Source organism: Pan paniscus, chromosome 2 (genome assembly GCF_029289425.2).
Source record: "Pan paniscus chromosome 2, NHGRI_mPanPan1-v2.0_pri, whole genome shotgun sequence".
In the NCBI taxonomy this organism is placed as follows: Eukaryota; Metazoa; Chordata; class Mammalia; order Primates; family Hominidae; genus Pan; species Pan paniscus.
In genome coordinates, this window is record NC_085926.1 from 4,709,846 (window position 1) to 4,729,816 (window position 19,971).

Sequence of the window (19,971 nt, forward strand, 5' to 3'; positions counted from 1 at the left end):
TAGCATGTATCAGCACTTCGTTCCTTTATGTTGCTGAGTAATTTTCTATTCTATACATACACCACGTTTTGTGTCCATCAGTCAGTTGATGGGGATTTGGATTGTTTCCGCTTTTTGACTATTGTGAATAATGCTGCTGTGCACACTTGTGTACAGGATTTTGTATAGACACGTTTTCATTAACCGTAGTGGTTTTAATTTCTATGTCCTTGCTTCCTAATTGAAGTTGAGCCCCTTGCCGTGTGGTTTGTTTTTTTTTTTGACATTTGATATTCCTTTAAGAAATATCTGATCCAGTTTTTTGCTTACCTTTTCTCTGGGGGTGTCTATCATATAAGCACAGATCTAGGGGCATTCTTCATTGGTACACGCCTTGCAGATATCTTGTCCCAACTTGGGCCCATTTACCTCTTGAATGGTGCCTTTTTATGCACAGAAATTCTTAATTTCAAGTAGTCAAACTTGTCCCTGTTCTGTGGTCAGAGGTTTTGCCTCATTCTTTACCTTGAGGTCATGAAAATATTCTCTTCCAAAAGCTTTATGGTTTTGGATTTCATAATTGTGAATTTCAAATGTCAGAAAATCATAGAAGTAAGACTTGGCAGTGGGGAATGGGATGACCATTTTCATCGGTCCTTGCTGTGAAGTTGAAGCAGCTAATGAGTTCCATACACACCAAGATGGTTTTTCAGAAAAGCTTCTTTCTATCTTGCAGGTTAAAATTGCATACATTAACTTCCTGAATCACTGCTATGTGGATACAGAGGTGGAAATGAAGGAGATTTATACCAGCAATCACATGTGGAAATTGTTTGAGAATTTCCTTGTAGACATCTGCAGGGTAAGGCTTTTGGAACTGAGGAGGCAGAGTTGGAGAGTGAGAGAGGTGTGTGTGTGTGTGTGTGTGTGTGTGTGTGTGTGTGTATGTGTGTGTAGCATCTTTGTGCACACATGAAGAAAACAGCTGCATCATTTCTACTCTAATCCGTGGCATGAGGAGGCACTTGTGACTTTCTTCTCATGTATCCTTTCTTCCTTTTTTTTTTTTTTTTTTTTTTTTTGAGATGGAGTCTTGCTCTGTTATCTAGGCTGGAGTGCAGTGGCACAATCTCAGTTCACTGCAACCTCTGCCTCCTGGGCTCAAGCAATTATCCTGCCTCAGCCTCCTGAGTAGCTGGGATTACAGGCACCTGCCACCATGCCTGGCTAATTTTTGTATTTTTAGTAGAAACAGGGTTTCATCATGTTGGCCAGGCTGGTCTTGAACTCCTGACCTCAAATGATCTGCCCACCTCAGCCTCCCAAAGTGCTAGGATTATAAGCGTTAGTCACCACACCTGGCCATTCTTCCTACCTTTTGCTCTTAGCCAAGAATGGATGTTATTTATCAAGCTGCAGGGAAGAGAGGTTATTTCTGGTTTTGATGTCACCCCTGTGGATTGGTTGGTGAATGATAACCTGGGCATATTAAAATTCAATTTATAAGGATTTATTTTCCTTGGTAATATGTCTGTGCTTGAAGGGCACTTCCCTGAGCTTGAGCATTTGTCTCCTGCAGTCTGAACTTGAGGATTCTGCAAAGCTCTTCACTTCCATTTACTGCTTTCCTGGCTCAGCCTCAAGAGTGGCCTTAAGATACTTGATTTGGTTTTGCACTGAGCCTAATATTCATGCTAAAGCCACAAGACTGCCACATAACAAAGCATACCACAGATTTAAAATGAGTTTTGTGATGGTGGAATTTGGCAAGCAGATAGATTAAAAGATTCTTTAGAAGATAATTGTCAGATACATCCCAATTTCAGAAACATTGTGGTGTGGAAAAGGTGCACTGTAGAATCCTAGAATGTGGTATTTTCTGCTTGACTGTATGATTACTAGTGTGAGACAAGAAGCCTATAAGAACTTATTTTCCTTCTGAATGAGAACCGTATTTAGTAATATTTGGTCAGGTGTTGGTTTCACAGACATATTTTTTTAAAAATCTCAAACTCCTCCTAGTTTTTTAATCCCATTAGCCTAGGGATTTTGGCTTGGAATGGCAGGCCTGCTTTATTTGTTTAAATCAGTGCTCTGTGAAATTTTCTGTAAAGGACCAGATCGTAAATATGTTCAGCTTTGTGGGCCGTTCATCTCTTTCATGACTACTCAGTTCTGCCCTTCTAGCATGAAAGTAGCCATGGCAAGCAGATTTGGCTGTGTTCCACTAAAACTTTATTTATAAAGATAATTACTGGCCCTGATCTTGCCGATCCTTGCATTAAATTACTTAGAAATGCTGTAAAATCAGTTATTAATTTCATTCTTTGAATATGTTCTCAGACTGTCTAGTTTTAAGGTGAGAACATGAGAGTCTCTTAGAACACTTGATTTTTATGTCATTCATTCTTTTCAGCATAAGCAATTTTATCTCTTAAATTATAGAACTAATGAATTCAGTAATAAAACTTGATTTTTAAAATATGTGCTAACCCTCTCAATGGCAAATCTTATTCTAGGCAGCAGAATTAAGCAGAGTACGGGTGAAATCGTAGGTGTCTCCTCACCCCAAAACATGTATAGTCAGTTATTCTGAAATATGGCTTGCTATTTTGACCAATGTTGTGTATTGGTCAGATTTTAATTGAATGGAAGATTGTTGTAGGATTGGAGATGGTCAGGCCAGGCGTGGTGGCTCACACCTGTAATCCCAGTACTTTGGGAGGCCTAGGTGGGCAGATCCATTGAGTCCAGGAGTTCGAGACCAGCCTGGCCAATGTGGCGAAACCCCATCTCTACTAAAAAAAAAAAAAAATACAAAAATTAGCTGGGCATGGTGGTGGGCCCCTGTAATCCCAGCTACTTGGGAGGCTGAGGCACGACAATCACTTGAACCTGGAAAATGAAGGCCACAGTGGGCCAAGATCATGCCACAGCACTCCATCCTGGGTGACAGAGTGAGACTCTAGCTCAAAAAAAAAAAAAAGGATTGGAGACGGTCAGGTCCACAGGACCTCAGTAACATATTTGACTATTTGGATGAGGAAACCATGGCCTAGAATGGAGGAATGGATTACTCAGGAGAGCAGTTTTCTTTTAGGGGAAATTTAAGACACCTGTAGTCACTGTGCTTCTTACTGCCGTTTGGGGTTTTGGATTTTCCAGACACACGTAGGAAGCTGCAAGCGGTGGCCTTGTTGGTCTCATACACATTTTAATGTTTGTGATTTTGCATCATGATATCCAAGCTGATCTGCTTCTCTTTTTTTCATGATTTATATTTTATTATTATGATTCCTTAAGGGGAGAAATATTGGCCAGCAGGCCTTTACCTTTCATTTGTTAAAAGTAACCCACAGGAGGGAGTCGCAGATTTCTTAATGTTTGGTGTAGGTTTTGGTGTAATGCTTAACATACCCACTTGTATTCCAGGCCTGTAACAACACTAGTGACAGGAAACATGCAGACTCTATTTTGGAGAAGTATGTCACCGAAATCGTCATGAGTATTGTTACTACTTTCTTCAGCTCTCCCTTCTCAGACCAGAGTACGACTTTGCAGGTAAGAAATAACCAACGTCAAGCAGAATGTTCACAATACACCTTCTGCAGTTGGGCTTGATGTGAATTTGGGAGTGAGCAACTGTAAATGAACTGGTCTGCAAGGCATTCATAAAAGATATATTTCTCTTGGTGGAAGATAGCTTTGATGGGATTTCTTGGGTAAAGAAGTACCTGGGGATATTTTCTTACACTGGATGGTTCTGTTAATTGTTGATTTTCTCCTTGAAATCTTTTCTGCTTTTTTTGTCCTCCAGTCTTCTGCTTCCCTGCCCTCCAATCCTAGAGATAACATTTATAAAACATCTAGCACAGTGCCTGACACAGAGTAGGTGCTTTAATAAATGGTAGCCTGTGCTATTTCTGTTAGACTATAAGCTACATGAGGACAAATTTATGCCTTATGTGCATGGTCATCTCATATAGTACTCTGTCCCTTGTACCTGGCATTGTGACTGGCACTGAGTTGCTAATTTGTTGAACAAATGAATAAATGAGACTCAGGAGAGTGGTAGAGACCAGAGATAAACATGTGCTGGTTGAAGCCTTAGCCAGGAAAAGGAAGTGGTGAACGAAAAGGGACCTGGAGAGAACACAAATAATGGAGGATGGGGTGTAAAAGAGGTGGAGCAAGATCAGGAGTTTTCATGCAGGCAGGATGCGATTTGGGAACTCAGGAATGAAGAAAGGGGAGGATTTTAGGAAAAAAGCAGACGATGAGCCATCACGTCCTTTTGCTCTTCCAGGAGGTTGAGTGAGCTGATGTCACCTGTATTAGTCCATTTTCACGCTGCTGATAAAGACATACCTGATACTGGGCAAATTACAAAAGAAAAAGGCTTAGTGGACTCACAGTTCCATGTGGCTGGGGAGGCCTCACAGTCATGGTGGAGGGTGAAAGGCACGTCCCACATGGCAGCAGACAAGAGAAGAGAACTTGTGCAGGGAAACTCCCCTTTATAAAACCATCAGATCATGCGAGACTCATTCACTGTCATGAGAACAGCATGGGAAAGACCCACCCCACGATTCGGTTACCTCCCACCAGGTGTCTCCCACAACATGTGGGAATTGTGGGAGCTACAGTTCAAGATGAAATTTGGATAGGGACACAGCCAAACCATATCCCACCAGATTGCCTGTTGCATTTGGATAGTTAGTAGGTGGCTACTCTTATCCATTTAATCATCTTTTGTACACCGAGGTGTCAAATAGGAGCAGATCAGGTGTTCCAGGAATAGGGTTCAGTGGAATTCATTTAGTCAAGAGACACTGCTTTCTTTGAGCTGGGCTGTTGGGTTCTCATCCCACATCCAGCACTTACTGGCTAATAGGGCAGGCGATAATGCACTGCTTACTTCACAGGGTGATGGTGAAGGCTAAATATGTATAAAGTGCTTAGCACAGAGCCTGGCATGCCGGAAGTGCTTGGGGTAAATGACCGTTCTCATTGGACCCTTTGAGTTAGCTCCAGAGCTAACAAGCAGCCACAAAACTCAGGGACTAAATCCTAGGTTTCCCCTGCCAGTTTCCCAGGCTGCCTCTGCTCCTGTCCTCTATTAGAAACACAGCTTACTATCTTGGGTGGCTGCAGGGAATAGGACAGAAAGTACTTCCTGAAGAAGGCAATGAGATTCTGGCTCCCAGGTGAACTTCATGGAAAGAGCATGGAGGTTTGCCATCAGAGACTCTTGCAGTTGACTTCCTGCTTTGCCGTCACTTCTCTTTTCTTTTGGATAATTTCTTTTATCCTTGCTGGGCCTTTGTTTTTCATGCGTGACGGGAAGGTAATTCCAAGTCACAGAATTGTTCACTGAGGCCTGAATGAGATCATATGTGAAATGTCTCATACATAGCATGCCCTTAATAAATGGAGATTATCTGAACCATGTTTATCAGGGAGGTTCTGAATTTTTAATTAATCTTTTTTATTTTCTTAAAATAGACTTCCTTTCTCCCCTGACGCTTTCCTTTTTCTTTCATCTCAGAGACCTCTTTCGGGGTTTTCAATACTTTTTTCTTTACTATATTAACTGCCGCTGTTTTTAGAGGGGCTATGCAAGTTGTCCCCTCTGAAACGAAAAGACCAGTTGAATAGCGCAGCATACACAGCTATCTATCTTTGCCTTGCTGGTCCAAAGCTACCCTTTGAATGGAGACCAAAACTATAATTTTTTAATGTACTCGGAAAGTCAGTGTCAAATTGATTCAGTGGATGTTTGAGTACTCTTACTTTAATATACCTTTGTGGAAAGGAATAAATCTTCTCATGTAACTTCCAAGTACTCATCATAATAAATGAATATTTATAAAGAGTAACTATCCAATTTCTCTTTATGTCATTGAAGACCTTGCCAGAAATAAAGAAGTAGCATTCTAGGTGAGATCCACGTATCAGTTTGTTTTTGCTGATTAAAAACGTGGGTTCTACTCAGTGGATATAATGTCTGGAAGGAACTTTGGGGTCAGTCTGCCTCAATCCACTTATTTTATACATTGGATGAAACTGAAGCTCAGAGAGGTGAAGTAATTTGCCTAAAGTCATGCAGCTGCTTGGTAACTGGATAAGAATACCAGTCTTTGAACTGTGGATCCATTGCTCCTTCTTGTGCTCAAACTTAGTTAAAATAGCATCAAGTTAATGCATTGCCCTAAAATGCTTCTGAATTGCTCTCCCTTGGCTAGGTAACTTATGGAATTTAGCTCTTATCCAGGCATCCCCTCTCACACTTGCCTCAGGGTCCATTAACAAGGCAATGTCTGTCTCTGATCTGGGGTCCAGTGGTTCAAGACAATGTCTCTATCTCTGATCAGATCATCAGTAGTCTACAAATAAAAATCTGTTTTTCACGTTGCCTCTTTTGGCTTCTTGCAGACTCGCCAACCTGTCTTTGTGCAACTGCTGCAAGGCGTGTTCAGGGTTTACCACTGCAACTGGTTAATGCCAAGCCAAAAAGCCTCCGTGGAGAGCTGTATTCGGGTGCTGTCTGATGTAGGTAAGATACCAAGTCAGTTTGGATGTACGTGATGAAAATGAATTGTCTGACAGTAGTAAGGCTGCCATTTATTGAGCACTCATTGCAACTCTTCTACAGTTACACAGACAGGAAGTTTCAGAGCCAGACCCGGAACCAAGTTCTTCTTGATTGCTGGGCTTCTTTTTTTTATCTACCAAGCCAGCATTTCCCAAGGGAAGAGCCAGTGAGTCCTAAGTCAGATAGGCCTAGAAAAACAAGCTTCTATGGTTGTTAGGCAATTCTTTGGCAAGTAACAATACACACAGCTTATTCAAGGCCCTGGGAAGTCCCTCATTCAAGAAACTAATTTGTTTAATCCAGCAAATGTACTTGACCATGTGGTAACTTTTTCCTGGAAAGCACCTGTCACATCCTAAGGAACACCCTTTCTCAGAAATGGGGCACTGCTCCCTTCTTCCCCTTGAGGAGAAATGATTCTCCATTTCCTCTGTGACTCCCCTCCTGTCCCGCCTCTCATAGGCAGCCTTTGAAAGGAAGTTAGGAAAATTTCTTTTTCCTTCATCCTGACTTTATCAGACTCCATGACTTGACCCATTCCCCACCCCCTATTAATGCTGTGCAAAGAGGTAAGCTTCCTGCCTGAAGTTGAGAAGAGAGTTACCTGCCTGGAGTGGCCTCTTAGATCCTTGCAGACAGTAACAAGAAGAGCAAGACAGGTGTAGTTCTCAGCATGATTTAGTGGCTGTCCAGCAAGTGTCAATTGTGTAGGTAAGATATCAAGTCAGTTTGGATATACCTTGGGAGGTATGTATAATCTATTAGGACTGTTGCCTGATTTCAGTAGTCTCCCGCCCAGTTCCTTTACTCTCCTATGGCAGGTGTTGATGTCTTTTTATTATTGGTGTGGCCGTATTTCACAGTAAGAAATTAGGTTTTGGAAAATATATACACGACAGGTTCATTGTGTTATATCTTAGAAACAGGGCCCTGCAGTGAAATTCCCAGATAACCCTATACTTTTTCCATACAGGATTATCTATCAAAAAGAATGTGCCTGGTGAACTAATGTGGAAGTAGAAAGCCAAATACCACACGTTCTCACTTAAAGTGGGAGCTAAATATTGGGTCCACGTGGATGTAAAGATGGGGGACTACTAGAGGGGGAAAGGGGGAAAAGCGTTGAAAAACTACCTGTTGGGGGCCGGGCGCAGTGGCTCATGCCTGTAATCCCACCACTTTGGGAGGCTGAGACGGGCGGATCACCTGAGGTTGGGAGTTCAAGACCAGCCTGACCAACATGGAGAAACCCCATCTCTACTAAAAATACCAAATTAGCCTGGCATGGTGGCGCATGCCTGTAATCCCAGCTACTCAGGAGGCTGAGGCAGGAGAATTGCTTGAACCTGGGAGGCGGAGGTTGCGGTGAGCCGAGATCACGCCGCTGCACTCCAGCCTGGGCAACAAGAGCGCAACTCTATCTCAAAAAAACAAAAAAAACCCTACCTGTTGGGTACTCTGTTCTCTGTCTGGGTGATGGGTTCGATCATACCCTAAACCTCAGCATTAAGCAATACGCTTCTGAAGCAAACCTGCACGGGTACCCCCTGATTCTAAGATAAAAGTTGGAAAAAAGAAAAAAAAAGTTGTGCTTGTTGAGGCCAAAGGAAATGTAGGAGGAAGTCCTTGCCACAGAGGTTAGTTTTTGTTTAATATTTTAGCAAGTGGCTGACTTGACTAGTAGCTCAGTGCTCATTAGAGAGGGGAAATCTTTCCATTTGTCTTGGCGGTGATAAGACAAAAGACAAGGAGAGTTGATGTCTGTGGAACGGTAAGACATGAAAACAGCACTACCCAGAGTCCCCTCTGTGCCTCTTGGGGGTTGCTTCCTCGTGACTAATACCACACCCAGAGCCCACTGTGTTAGTTGTTTAGCTTATGAATATCCAAGGCATAGAGTTTCTAGCTGTGACGAGTGTACCCTGTGCATCCTGCTTTTTAATTGTTTATTATTTGTATTTTTCCAAATTTCCCACTTTCTATATTAGACTGTTAGAAAGTTGTTGGCTGGCTTATAGTGTTTTTTCCCCTAAATTGTGTGTGTGTGTGTATGTTTTTCAATGGGATTTAAATAATTGCTTCTCAGATTCCTCTTTCAGGATGTTGGAATTGTTTTTACAATTAGATAGTTGAGTACTTTCTTTGCTTCTAGTGTTTTGAAGCATTGAAGACAGGAAATCATTGTTTTTTGGACATTTTCCCGTATGGAAAGGAATGATTATTAGTCTTAATTATCTTCCTTTTCAAAATCTTTTATTTTGGAATAATTTCAGGTTTATGGGACTGTAGCAAGGGTAATACAGAGAGTTCCCACAAATTTCCCTCACCCATTGTCACCCGTTGTCAGCATCTTACATTAGCAGGGCACCTTTGTCAAGGCTAGGAAACTGACACTGGTACAATGCTATTACCTCAACTCCAGACTCGATTCGAATTTCACCACTTTTCCCACTGCTGTCCCTTGTCATGCCCTTTTTCTGTTCCAGGATTTGGTCCAGGTACCACCTTGCATTTGGTTGTCATGTCTCTCCAGTGTCTTCTGGTCTGTGACCATTTCTCAGCCTTTCCTTGTTTCTTATGACCTTGACAGTCTTGACAAGTACTGGTCAGGAGTCCTGTAGAGTGTCTCCCATTATCGGTTTGACTGATGTTTGTCTCATGCTTAGACTGGAGTTCTCCTTTTTTAAGAGGAAGAAAGAAGCACCTATCCAGAAAGAGGAGTTTATGCCATTGTGAATGCTACCTTTAGGATTATGTTTGGGATAACCCAGCATTTTTGTAGATTGTTGAACAAACCTGAAAAATAACTAGCAAATGATTCATTGGCCAAACGAGTTCCCTGTCTTGATTATTCTTAAAATACACAAACACCTCAGTGACCTTAAGAAGCCATTCATTGAGGAAACCCATTGAACTTTAACTCTGACATGCCCTGGCCTTATGACCTGAGAGCATTTTAACATTCCTAAGAACTGCTTCCCCCCAGAATTCACACTGGGAAACCCTGACCTAAAAGATGGTAAAGTTGACTTGAGCTTCTCAGTCTTTAAGCTCAATACCAGGCAAGCTGGCCCATTCTGGGTGTGAAAAACCTGCTGGATGGGGACTAGGGCATTACGTCCATCTGTAGGGGTGTCCCCCATCAAAGTTGTAGGCTCACGACTCATCTTTCTCCTGTGCAGCCAAGAGCCGGGCCATTGCCATTCCCGTGGACCTGGACAGCCAAGTCAACAACCTCTTTCTCAAGTCCCACAACATTGTGCAGAAGACAGCCATGAACTGGCGGCTCTCAGCCCGCAATGCCGCACGCAGGGACTCTGTTCTGGCAGCTTCCAGAGACTACCGGAATATCATTGAGAGATTGCAGGTAATGCCTGGTGTTGAGAGAAGTGATGCTTAGCCTGGCCTCAGGTGATTGCCACACACAGCAGTGCGTCCTTGAGCCAGAGAGCATCTAAGCTGAGCCGTAGGAAGATGTCAGTGTGGTGAACGAATAGTCAAATGTTATATATGTAGGGCCAGGAGTGGGAAGTTACTTAGGAATAGAAAAGTTCCTGAAAAAGTGATGGTCTTTAAAGGTTACTCCTAGATTTGCAGATTTCCTGGCGAAAAATTGGGACTCTGCTCTTATTAGAAGGAAATATTGAAGTATTACAGAGGATGTTTAGAGTAAGAGCATAAATGTTCCATTTTCCCCATCACTCTGGGGTTATTTAGCCTCTTGAATCAGCAGGTGAACAAGGGTGGTGATACCTGAGAGAAGAATTTTACATCAGAATGAGCCAGATGGAAACAAAAGTATTCCTTCCAGCTAGATTATTTACCTTTTTTCGTAGAATCTACCAAGACATCTGCTCTCCTTTTGTTAAAGGGGAGAGTAGTGAGTATTAGATGTTAAACACTTAAACATGCATCTTAACATTAACATATTTTTTATACAAGCACCTCAGTTGATGCTCTCACAGGTAGTACATAGGTCACAGTTTGAGAATCGCAGATCCTTTGAATGAGCCCACAAGCAGTGTTTAAGAGTGTAGTCTCAGGCCAGTGCCCGGGTTAAATTTAAATCCTGGCTCTGCCACTTAGAAATGGTGTAATCTTGGGAAAGTTACTTGACTTCTCGGTCCTTCAGATTCCTAGTCTGTAAAACAGTAGCACCTACCTCATGGGGTTGATGTGAGGATTAAGAGAGTTGATAATATGTCCCAGTTACCTGTATTTCGTGCAGCAAATCACAACAATTACCTTATTCTCTTTTGCTCTTCTGGAGGTTGACTGGGCTCCGCTAGCTATTTCTTGCTTAGAGTCTTTCATGGGGTTGCAGTCAGATAGTGACTGCGGTTGGACTCATCTTGACACCTTGCTCACTCGCATATTTGGCAGTTGATGCTGGTTGTCAGGTGGGACCTCAGCTGGAGTTGTCGACTGAAACATCTCCATGTAGCCTGGGCTTCCTCACATCATGGCGGCTGTGTCCCAAGATGAGTGTGTGTAGAGAGAGACAAGTGAAAACTTTATCGTTGTTATGACCTAGTTTCAGAAGTCACATAGCGTCACTTTTACTGTACTCTGTTGGTCAAGGCAGTCTCAAAGGTTCACTCAAGTTCAGGGGGAGGGAATCTAGAACATCATTCAGTGAAAGGGATGTCAGTGTCACATTGTAAGAAGAATGTGAAAGACAGGATGTATTGTGGTATAGCCATCTTAGGAAAATAGAGTGCACATAAAACACATAGAGCAGTGCCTGGCATGTAGTGAGCACTCAGTTGAGGGCTGCTATTATTATTATTACTATTATTACTGTTGTTTACTGCTATGATTGTAATAGTTACTGAGTCTCTGTACAGTTACACAACCTACTTGGAGACAGATGAATTCATTAAATCATTCATCAGCTCCATGCTAGGCTCTGGGGATACAGTGGTCAGCAAAACCAGAAATGATGATCTTTGTCTCATAGTATCTCAAGTATCAGAAGGGAGAAAGAGACATTAATTTTAAATATAAAATGGTGAGAGGGACAAGTGAGAAGTGCAGAGAAGTGAGGAGCGCTTGAAAGATTCTGATGAGGAAACTAATTTTGTCTGAGGTTAGGGATGAGGGTCAAGGAAGACCTTGCTGAGGAAAGTAACATTTTGAACTAAGCTGAGAAGGAACAGCAGGACTTAAAGAATAACAGGGAGGGAAACAGCATGTGTAAAGACCGTTATACCGAAAAGAAGACGAAAATAAAAGTATTACTCAATTCCAGCTAGATTATTCTTTTTTTTCTTAGCGTCTACCAAGAGATCTGCTCTCCCTTTGTTAAAAGGGAGAGTCGTATTAGATGGGTGTTAAACACTTAAACGTGCATCTTAACTTGACCTATGAAACCCTGCTCTTATGAGCAAAGGAACGTTAGTGTGGCTGGAGCCAGGAAGCTGGGGAGGCTGGCGGGATTTCTCGGGTCAAGTTAAGAATTTCAGCCTTTATCATAACACAACCAGTTCTTAAATAACAAAGAGAACCAGTTCTTGATTCCTGATGGAGTGCTTCCTGATCCCACTATGCTTTTAGAAAGGCGGGAGGGATGTTGTAGACTCCTCACTCCATGAGCATACAGTATTTTCTCGCCTGCTCAAATGAAACAAACTATCTGCAATCAAACATGCTGGTTTCTTGTGCTCTTCTTAGATTTATTGTGCGTATTCTTGGGAAATTAAATGAAATGCGTAGGTGGGCAATACTGTTCTAAGGACTTGGCCAGTGGCTTAAAGGATTTGCATTATCCAATTATTTACTGTCTGAGTTTTTGTGGTTTATGAGATTGCCTAGTGCAGCAAAAGTTGTAATATAAGAAATTCACTCGCAAACAGACCACTTCTGTAATTAATCCCCATCTAGACATCCCTCTCACTTAATGCTAGCATCTTTCCCCGCCCATTGCTTTGCCATCTTTGTTGATGTCTCCTTGATTGCTGAATGCTATACATTTGACAATACAATGCAAATCAATTGCAATGTAAAGTTCAAACTGTGCAAAAGATGCAGGATTTTATGAAATACATGAACATGATAAGAACAACTTTAATCCTGTGTAAATACCGTAGACAAAGATTTGCCAGAGTCAGGATCAGTAACTATTGAAGAGAATATTGGCTGGGTGCTTCCAAAAGGGATGCTGTGGGGGGAACTGATAAGATCCTCAGAATTTTCCAAAAATGACCCTTTTTTGACTGTGCTGTGAAAGTCAGTATAAACTAAGGGATGTTGCAAAGTACTGTCTTACAGTCTTGTTGGGAAAATTGCCCCACTCAAAATTATTTGATTGATTCATGTATCTTTATGCATCTTAAACCTTATTGAGTGATTACATTCATCACCCAAATTGTGTTAAATCTAAAATTAAATTATCTTCATGTCATTAGTTTCTGGATAAAAGATTAGTTAATTCTTTGTCAATCCCAACTGGGTCCCAATTTAAGCAGCTTTTCCCATGCAAATGTCCTTGGTTAACCAGGCCTTCCTGTATTATCCAACGTGCTGTGTTCGGCCCCTGTCTTAGCCAACATGCCTCTAGGCAGGTTCTGAGTCACCAAACCATAGAGCAGGCTTTAGCATCTTTTGAAGATAATTTCTCATCTGTTTTCTATCATTTGCCTTCAAATGGTGTTTGTTGTGTTGGTTTTGCTGCTCTTTCAACTTCTCTCTGTTTTCCTTTCCTACAGCTATGTGTTTTGCATTTGAAGACCATCATGCTATCAGGGTACATGTATTTAGCATGTTGATACAGCATGTTCATTCATTGGTGTCCTCATGTTTGTATGACTTTATTATGTGAATAATTCATGCTCATTGAAAATAAACAACACTGACAAGTATTTCTATATAGAAGAAAATTAGAATCACCTGTAATCCCACCACCCAGAGAAAACCAGTAGTAATGTTTTAATATTTGATGTTTATCCTTTAGCTAGATATTGATGATGTTTATAAAAATAGGATTATTATTGTTTGACCTTTGTTATGCCCATGTCATAGACATCTTTCCATGTTGTGAAATTGATTTTTTGCGTCCTATTTTAAGCTACATGCAGTGGTACCTTAAGTAGCATAAGGCCACCTTGAAAGAAGGGGTTGGGGGAAAGTTGACTTGTTTTCACTTTGTTTTCTGCATCAGAGGCTAATGTTTCAGGTAACCATTGGGCGATGTCTAATAACTTGAGATGCCAGACGGTACTAAAGTCACTCTAACCTAGCCTACCCGTGCATCAGTGTTTTAGGGCAGAAATCAATGTCCTCACCCTCCTGTGGTCAGCGTCTGCCTGAGCCGTTGACTGAGGCTGTGTTTCCATTTTAGGACATCGTCTCCGCGCTGGAGGACCGTCTCAGGCCCCTGGTGCAGGCAGAGTTATCTGTGCTCGTGGATGTTCTCCACAGACCCGAGCTGCTTTTCCCAGAGAACACAGACGCCAGAAGGAAATGTGAAAGTGGCGGTTTCATTTGCAAGTAAGCGGCCTCTCTCTCTGGGGTGTTCATTTGCCAGAACCTTGATGACCTCACAAAGCTTTTGTTCCCGACGAAGGAGACGTTGTCCTGTTTTTTAACTGTGATGAATGCAAGGTGATGTGCTAAAGTCCTGTTCTGACCTCCCCGAAGTAAGTTTGTCTATTAAATCCTGCGTACTGACACTTTTTTGTTTTGTTTTGTTTTGCTTTGTTTTTTGGTGAGAAGTTCTTATTTTCACTGCATGCCCATTCATTCATTCATTACAGTGCACCCACCGTGTGCTGTGGTACAGACATAAAGAAGCCATGGTCCCTCAGCCCTCAGAAATCTCAGATCTATCGTGACCTCACCATCTTTTCCTAGCAATTTTGTAATTTCTTAGTTTATGCCTTGTGCGTAATCTGTAACCAACAAGCAGACCCATGGTTAGAAGTCTCCATTAGATTTTTTCCCTAAGGCCGGACACGGTGGCTCATGCCTGTAATCCCAGCACTTTGGGAGGCCGAGGCTGGTGAATCACCTGAGGTCAGGGGTTTAAGACCAGCCTGGCCAACATGGAGAAACCCCCATCTTGACTAAAAATACAAAAATTAGCTGGGCATGGTGGCAGGCTCCTGTAATCCCAGCCACTCTGTGACTGAGGCAGGGGAATCACTTGAACCCAGGAAGCAGAGGCTACAGTGAGCCAAGATTGCGCTACTGCACTCCAGCCTGGGTGGCAGAACGAGACCCTGTCTCAAAAAAAAAAAAAAAAAGAGATTTTTACCCTGAGATTAGTTGTTGGTTTAGCTTGGGGCTGGACTCTGCCTATGAGTTTCTTACTTTTCTGGGCCCCTCTAAGGACAAGGTTGTGCATAAGGGAACTGTGTGTATTGGCCTCAACCATCATCCTCATGAGTTGTTTTTGTTTTACAGTGTTGGCATATTTGACCCATTTTACCAGCAATTCTCAGTGGATAAATAGCCACGCTTTATAAACGAGCAGGTCTGAGTGGACCTCTGTCTCGGTTCTCCTCTCCATATAATCTCTCCATTGTATGTGGCTGACTCCTGCCCAGTGAGCCTGTTTGCTGTGATTTACCAGCAGGTGTCACTATTGAGACACAGTTGCTAACTGGCTGTTCTCAGTGCAGGGAATGCCCTGAAGTATGTTTAACCTGAGAGCTCTTAATAAATATTTGTTCATTAACGGACTAGTTAAAATAAATTGCTTGTGAAGTCTTTTTAATTTAAAATTAGCTTCAAGGAAGTAATCCATGGTTTTCCCCCCATTCAGGTTAATAAAGCATACAAAACAGCTGCTAGAAGAAAATGAAGAGAAGCTCTGCATTAAGGTCCTACAGACCCTGAGGGAAATGATGACCAAAGATAGAGGCTATGGAGAAAAGGTACTGCATTTTATTTTCATGGTCAAACCAGGTTTTACTATGAAACTGAAGGGAGGGACCTTTAAAAACCCACCTTAGCTCAGGCATTACTGACTGAGGGGCTAGCTTTGTTAAAAAAAAAAAAAAAAAAAAAAAAAAAAGAAAGAAAGAAAAAGCTGTTTATCCAGCCCTTAAAGGGAGCTAAATCATGTGACTGTCTTTTTTAAAAGTCAAATATACTTAGTCGTCTCTTATAGGCTGATTGCCACATAATCTAATGTCAGAGAAGTGGTAATAACAAGATTTTCCATCCATTTAAATTCCCAGTGAGGAGCAAATGCCTCTTGTGTATCAAAGTATGCGTTTCTGATTTTTAGGTTTCAGCTAAGCCTACCTGTGGGTTTACTTTCCTCGTTCAGATGAGCTGTTGCGCAATCCCTTCAGTGCATCAAGAAACGCCCTCCACTTCTAACTGCAATTAAGGCAGGCATACACGTCACCACTTCTGAGGGAGATTGGGAAATGGACAGTCCCGTGACCTGATTGTTCTTAGTATATGCAGTGAACAAGGATATACCAGATCCATTCCTTACACCTCTGATGTTGGGCAGAGCAGGACAGAAACAATCTCATTCCCTTTCCTTTCAGCCCCCAGCAACAAATGATGGGCGTGAATTTAAATCTCACTCATTTTCATTTGAAGGTAATAATGTTCACTAATGGTCAGCTAGCTACATTTAGCAACAATTTCTGAGTAGGTGAATATGCTGATATCACTGACTAATCAAAATACCCAGTAAGTCATTTTTCAGCTCTAGGAAGAAGCCTTGATAATTAAATCAGCCTGCCTTGTCAAAATCGATGGTGGCAACCAGATTGTCACAAGTATAAATGTCTGCAGGAATGTTGCTTTCTAACCTATCTGTCATTAATATTAGAGCAGTGTTACTAGTGAGACTCCTTGGATAAGGAAACAGAAAACGGATTTTGTAGTTTCTTAGTTTATACCATGGGGCATAATCTGTAAGCAACAAGCAGTTCCATGACTAGAAATCTCCATTACATTTTTAGAAACTAATTAGAACATAGGTTTCTGTAACTCAGTAGGAATTTTGCAGAGAAAACCTGCCAGACAAGAGTTTATAAATAGAAATGATGGAAGTGAAGACCCCTGGCAAGGTGAGAAGTGCTGGGATGGCCTGTTCATACCTGTATAGGCACCTAGTAGATCTCTTAAAAACAAGAAAAGAAAAAAGATGGGGGGTGCGGGGGAAGGCTGATGGCAGAGAATACACTTACCAGACAAATAAATATTAACCGTTTATTTCACAAGATCTTCATTTCTCTTAAAGTGAGTTTTCAGAAACATTCATAAAATATGAATCTAGTTACAGAAACTTGCTCTCCATTAAAAAGGTTAAATCCACCAAAGCTGAGTGAATATTTTCACATCCATGGGCATAAAACCTGATTTTTCAAATCTGGAGACCACAATTTCCTCTTATTTGGAATATCTATTTCTTTCCATAACCGAGGTATTTAAAGTAAACTTCGGTGCCTCTATTCTAGTGACTTACAAGTTGTGATTATACATGCAGTTCCCTGCAGTTGTCTTTTTATAACCTGGAAAGTAGAAGCATTGTCCTGGAGTTTCCTGAGTCTCTATTGCCTGGCGGACAAGTATGTCAGGGTCTTTGAGGCTATGTGGAAGGTGTGCTGCCCTGCTCCCTGCCCCTACCCATTAGTGCCAACTGGGAGAGCATCCCAGACCCCAGGGGATGCCGCATGAGAAATGTCGTAATGCATGTTATAAAGCTCATGGAGAAAGAAAGGGCATAGGGTTGAGAGGACCCTCAAAGGAGATCACTTGGAAAGAGTAAATTATATCACAGTTTTGTAGAGGTTCCTGGGGTCTAGCTTGAATCCTTTTCAGCTGGTGAAGAAATCAGTCACACCTAAGCAGAGAGGCTTGGAGAAGAGATGGCATTTCTTTCCAGTCTGGTTAGGGCTGTCATTCCCATCCATGAATGTGAACAAACTATAGGCCAGCAAGGAAAATGCCATGAAAGCAAGGAAAATGCTCTAGAAACCCATGTTAGCCACTCCAAACCTGCAAGACTTGTCGTGCTTCTGGCCCAATGCTTGACTGCCAGGAAATGCTACTTAGCCATTCCTATTAATTGAACTTCAAAAGAGAGAGAAGGAGAACAAGGGACACTAAAGTATTTCTGTCTCCTGACCTGGTAGCTGGTATTCACTTTGTCTGTCTCACTAAGGCTTTTTGAAGATGCTTTTTGATGGTTTACTGGCTGCCCCGTTTGACTAAAGAAGCATGATGCACAGGGCAGGCCGACTTTTTCAAGGGCAGAAATAACCCGGAGCCAAAGAACTAAGCTTTCTCAAGCAAACCAGTTGACTTGAGTCAATATAATAAATGAGGTGTTCTTTGGCCTGGGTGCTGAAGACAACACCACGGTGAGTGTGGAGGCCATTTCCCTCCTCCCATCCCTGTTTTCTGATGAGTGGCCTCTTATGGAGCTTGTCCCATGACTGACACTTCCCTGGTGATGTCCAGAATTGTTCTGCTTCTCTGCCCTCTCCTGAGCCTTCACCGCCAAAGAATCGGATCTGGAGGGGCCCTGGCATGGCTTCTTCCAACTCTCCCTGTGCATACGAGGAGGCTGGGGCTAAGAGCTGAGAGACTGCCCGAGGTCACGTGTGAAGTCTATATGAGATCAAGACTACCGTCTGGGTTTCCCAAATCCCTGTGCGGTGTCCTCTCCAGCCTCTCCTGAGGTGGTGTCCACCATGTGTGGGCTGGGTTTTCTTGCCTTTTTTCTAAGCGATAATCCTTAAAGATGATGAGACGTAGGTACCTTTACCCATCTTTACTTTTTCATTCAACTTTAGTACTTAGTCAAGGTCACAGATGAAAAAGAAAGTTGACATCATTCTTTATTATCCTGTTCAAAAACTTTGGCGTGCCTGTTTGGGTCTCCCTGCCTTGGGGAAGAAAAGCCATGAAGAACTGTCACCCATATTACCAAATAGACTAAAACATGATAGAATCACTGTAAGACTGACCTACACTTTTTAAAAGTCATGGATATTCACTAGTTTCCTAGATTATGTCATAAGTTACAATGATAACATTGATCGACCTCTTGTCATGTGCTAGCCACTATACTAAACACATCTGCCTTATCTCAGTTCAGCCTCAGAGATAGATACCATATTGTCATTAACTATTTTATACGCAAGGAAGAGAAAACATAGGCTCTGAGAGCTACAGAATTTGCCCGGGGTTACATAGTTAATTACAAGGGAACCTGGCTTTCAAACCCAGACAGTCTGATCCTAGAGTCCTAGCTCTTCACCACTGCATTATCAGTGAACAGGTGGACACCATTTGAGTGTTTTGAGGTCCACCTACAAGTTGAACCTTTAAGTTTCCTTTATGTTACACGATTATGTAAACAATAGTGGGCATTAGCCCTGAGAGCACTAAATGTATCAAAGCTTAAACATCTAGTCTTCAGCTCATTGCTGATTTTTCACACAGTTGAGAACACTCTCCCATAGACGCCAAGTGCGTTTACAAAGTGTGATTGTCCCAAGGCCATCCAAAACCTGTAGTTTTGGTCAGTTCCCACACAGAGGAATCAGACTAGTGAGTAGCAAGTGGTTGGTTCACTTGTCTGGGTCCAGTGCCCTCAAGAAGTGCCTGTTCAAGAACTATCATGGCCGGATATGGTGGCTCATGCCTGTGATCCCAGCACTTTGGGAGGCCGAGGCGGGTGGATCACCTGAGGTCAGGAGTTCGAGACCAGCCTGGCCAACATGGAGAAACCCTGTCTCTACTAAAAATACAAAAATTAGCCTGACGTGGTGCCACACTCCTATAATCCCAGCTATTTGGGAGGCTGAGGCAGGAGAATTACTTGAACCCAGGAGGTGGAGGTTGTAGTGAGCCAAGATTGCACCACTGCACTCCAGCCTGGGTGACAGAGCAAGACTCCATCTCAAAACAACAACGACAACAAATTATCACATATGATGAAAGGTAGGGGCTGACTGAAGAAGATGGCCAGAGATTTTAATCATGACCACTTAGGAATAAAAAAAATCTTTAATTCTTATGTCTCTAAAATGCAAAGGACCACCAATGCATATACTTCTCAGATTGTTAAATATAAAATAAATATTAAAATTATCACCAAAATAATGATGAAATACATTTTTGCATGATGCTTATAGTGTCTTTCGGTCCTGTGTATTCAAAGTTAATAAACTTTAAAATTATATCAGGACTTTATAAACACTCTGTGTGCAATGCCTACTAATCTCTGCTTTTAATCTACAGTTTAAACCATGTCTGTGTTGAAAAGAAAATAACCTCCCACAGCTAAATAGCTCTAAAATTTAACCTGAATCACTCTCTAACTCAGAAAATCTTCAAGCCCCTAGACCCTGCTTGAGAAGGAAACATAATTATTTTATGTATTATTAATAACTGCTTTTGTTTACTGTGGGTTTTTATTA

General features: G+C 42.0%; 1 protein-coding gene and 1 long non-coding RNA gene across 2 annotated transcripts in view; one reads left to right on the forward strand and one right to left on the reverse strand.

Annotated features, from left to right (window-relative positions):
* ITPR1 (inositol 1,4,5-trisphosphate receptor type 1) overlaps positions 1–19,971 on the forward strand; it is a 354,118-nt gene that overhangs the window by 202,946 nt on the left and 131,201 nt on the right. Inside the window, exons 34-39 of the mRNA XM_055109477.2 lie at positions 716–841; positions 3,412–3,540; positions 6,415–6,535; positions 9,757–9,941; positions 13,914–14,062; positions 15,339–15,450. Coding sequence (XP_054965452.1) covers positions 716–841; positions 3,412–3,540; positions 6,415–6,535; positions 9,757–9,941; positions 13,914–14,062; positions 15,339–15,450 — 822 coding nt within the window. The remainder of the gene's footprint in view (positions 1–715; positions 842–3,411; positions 3,541–6,414; positions 6,536–9,756; positions 9,942–13,913; positions 14,063–15,338; positions 15,451–19,971) is intronic.
* Positions 8,808–14,100, reverse strand: LOC129397370 (uncharacterized). Its single transcript, XR_008624688.1, has 3 exons — positions 13,858–14,100; positions 10,820–11,043; positions 8,808–10,327 (listed from the first exon to the last, which is right to left on the reverse strand). It is a non-coding gene; the product is annotated as an uncharacterized LOC129397370 (long non-coding RNA).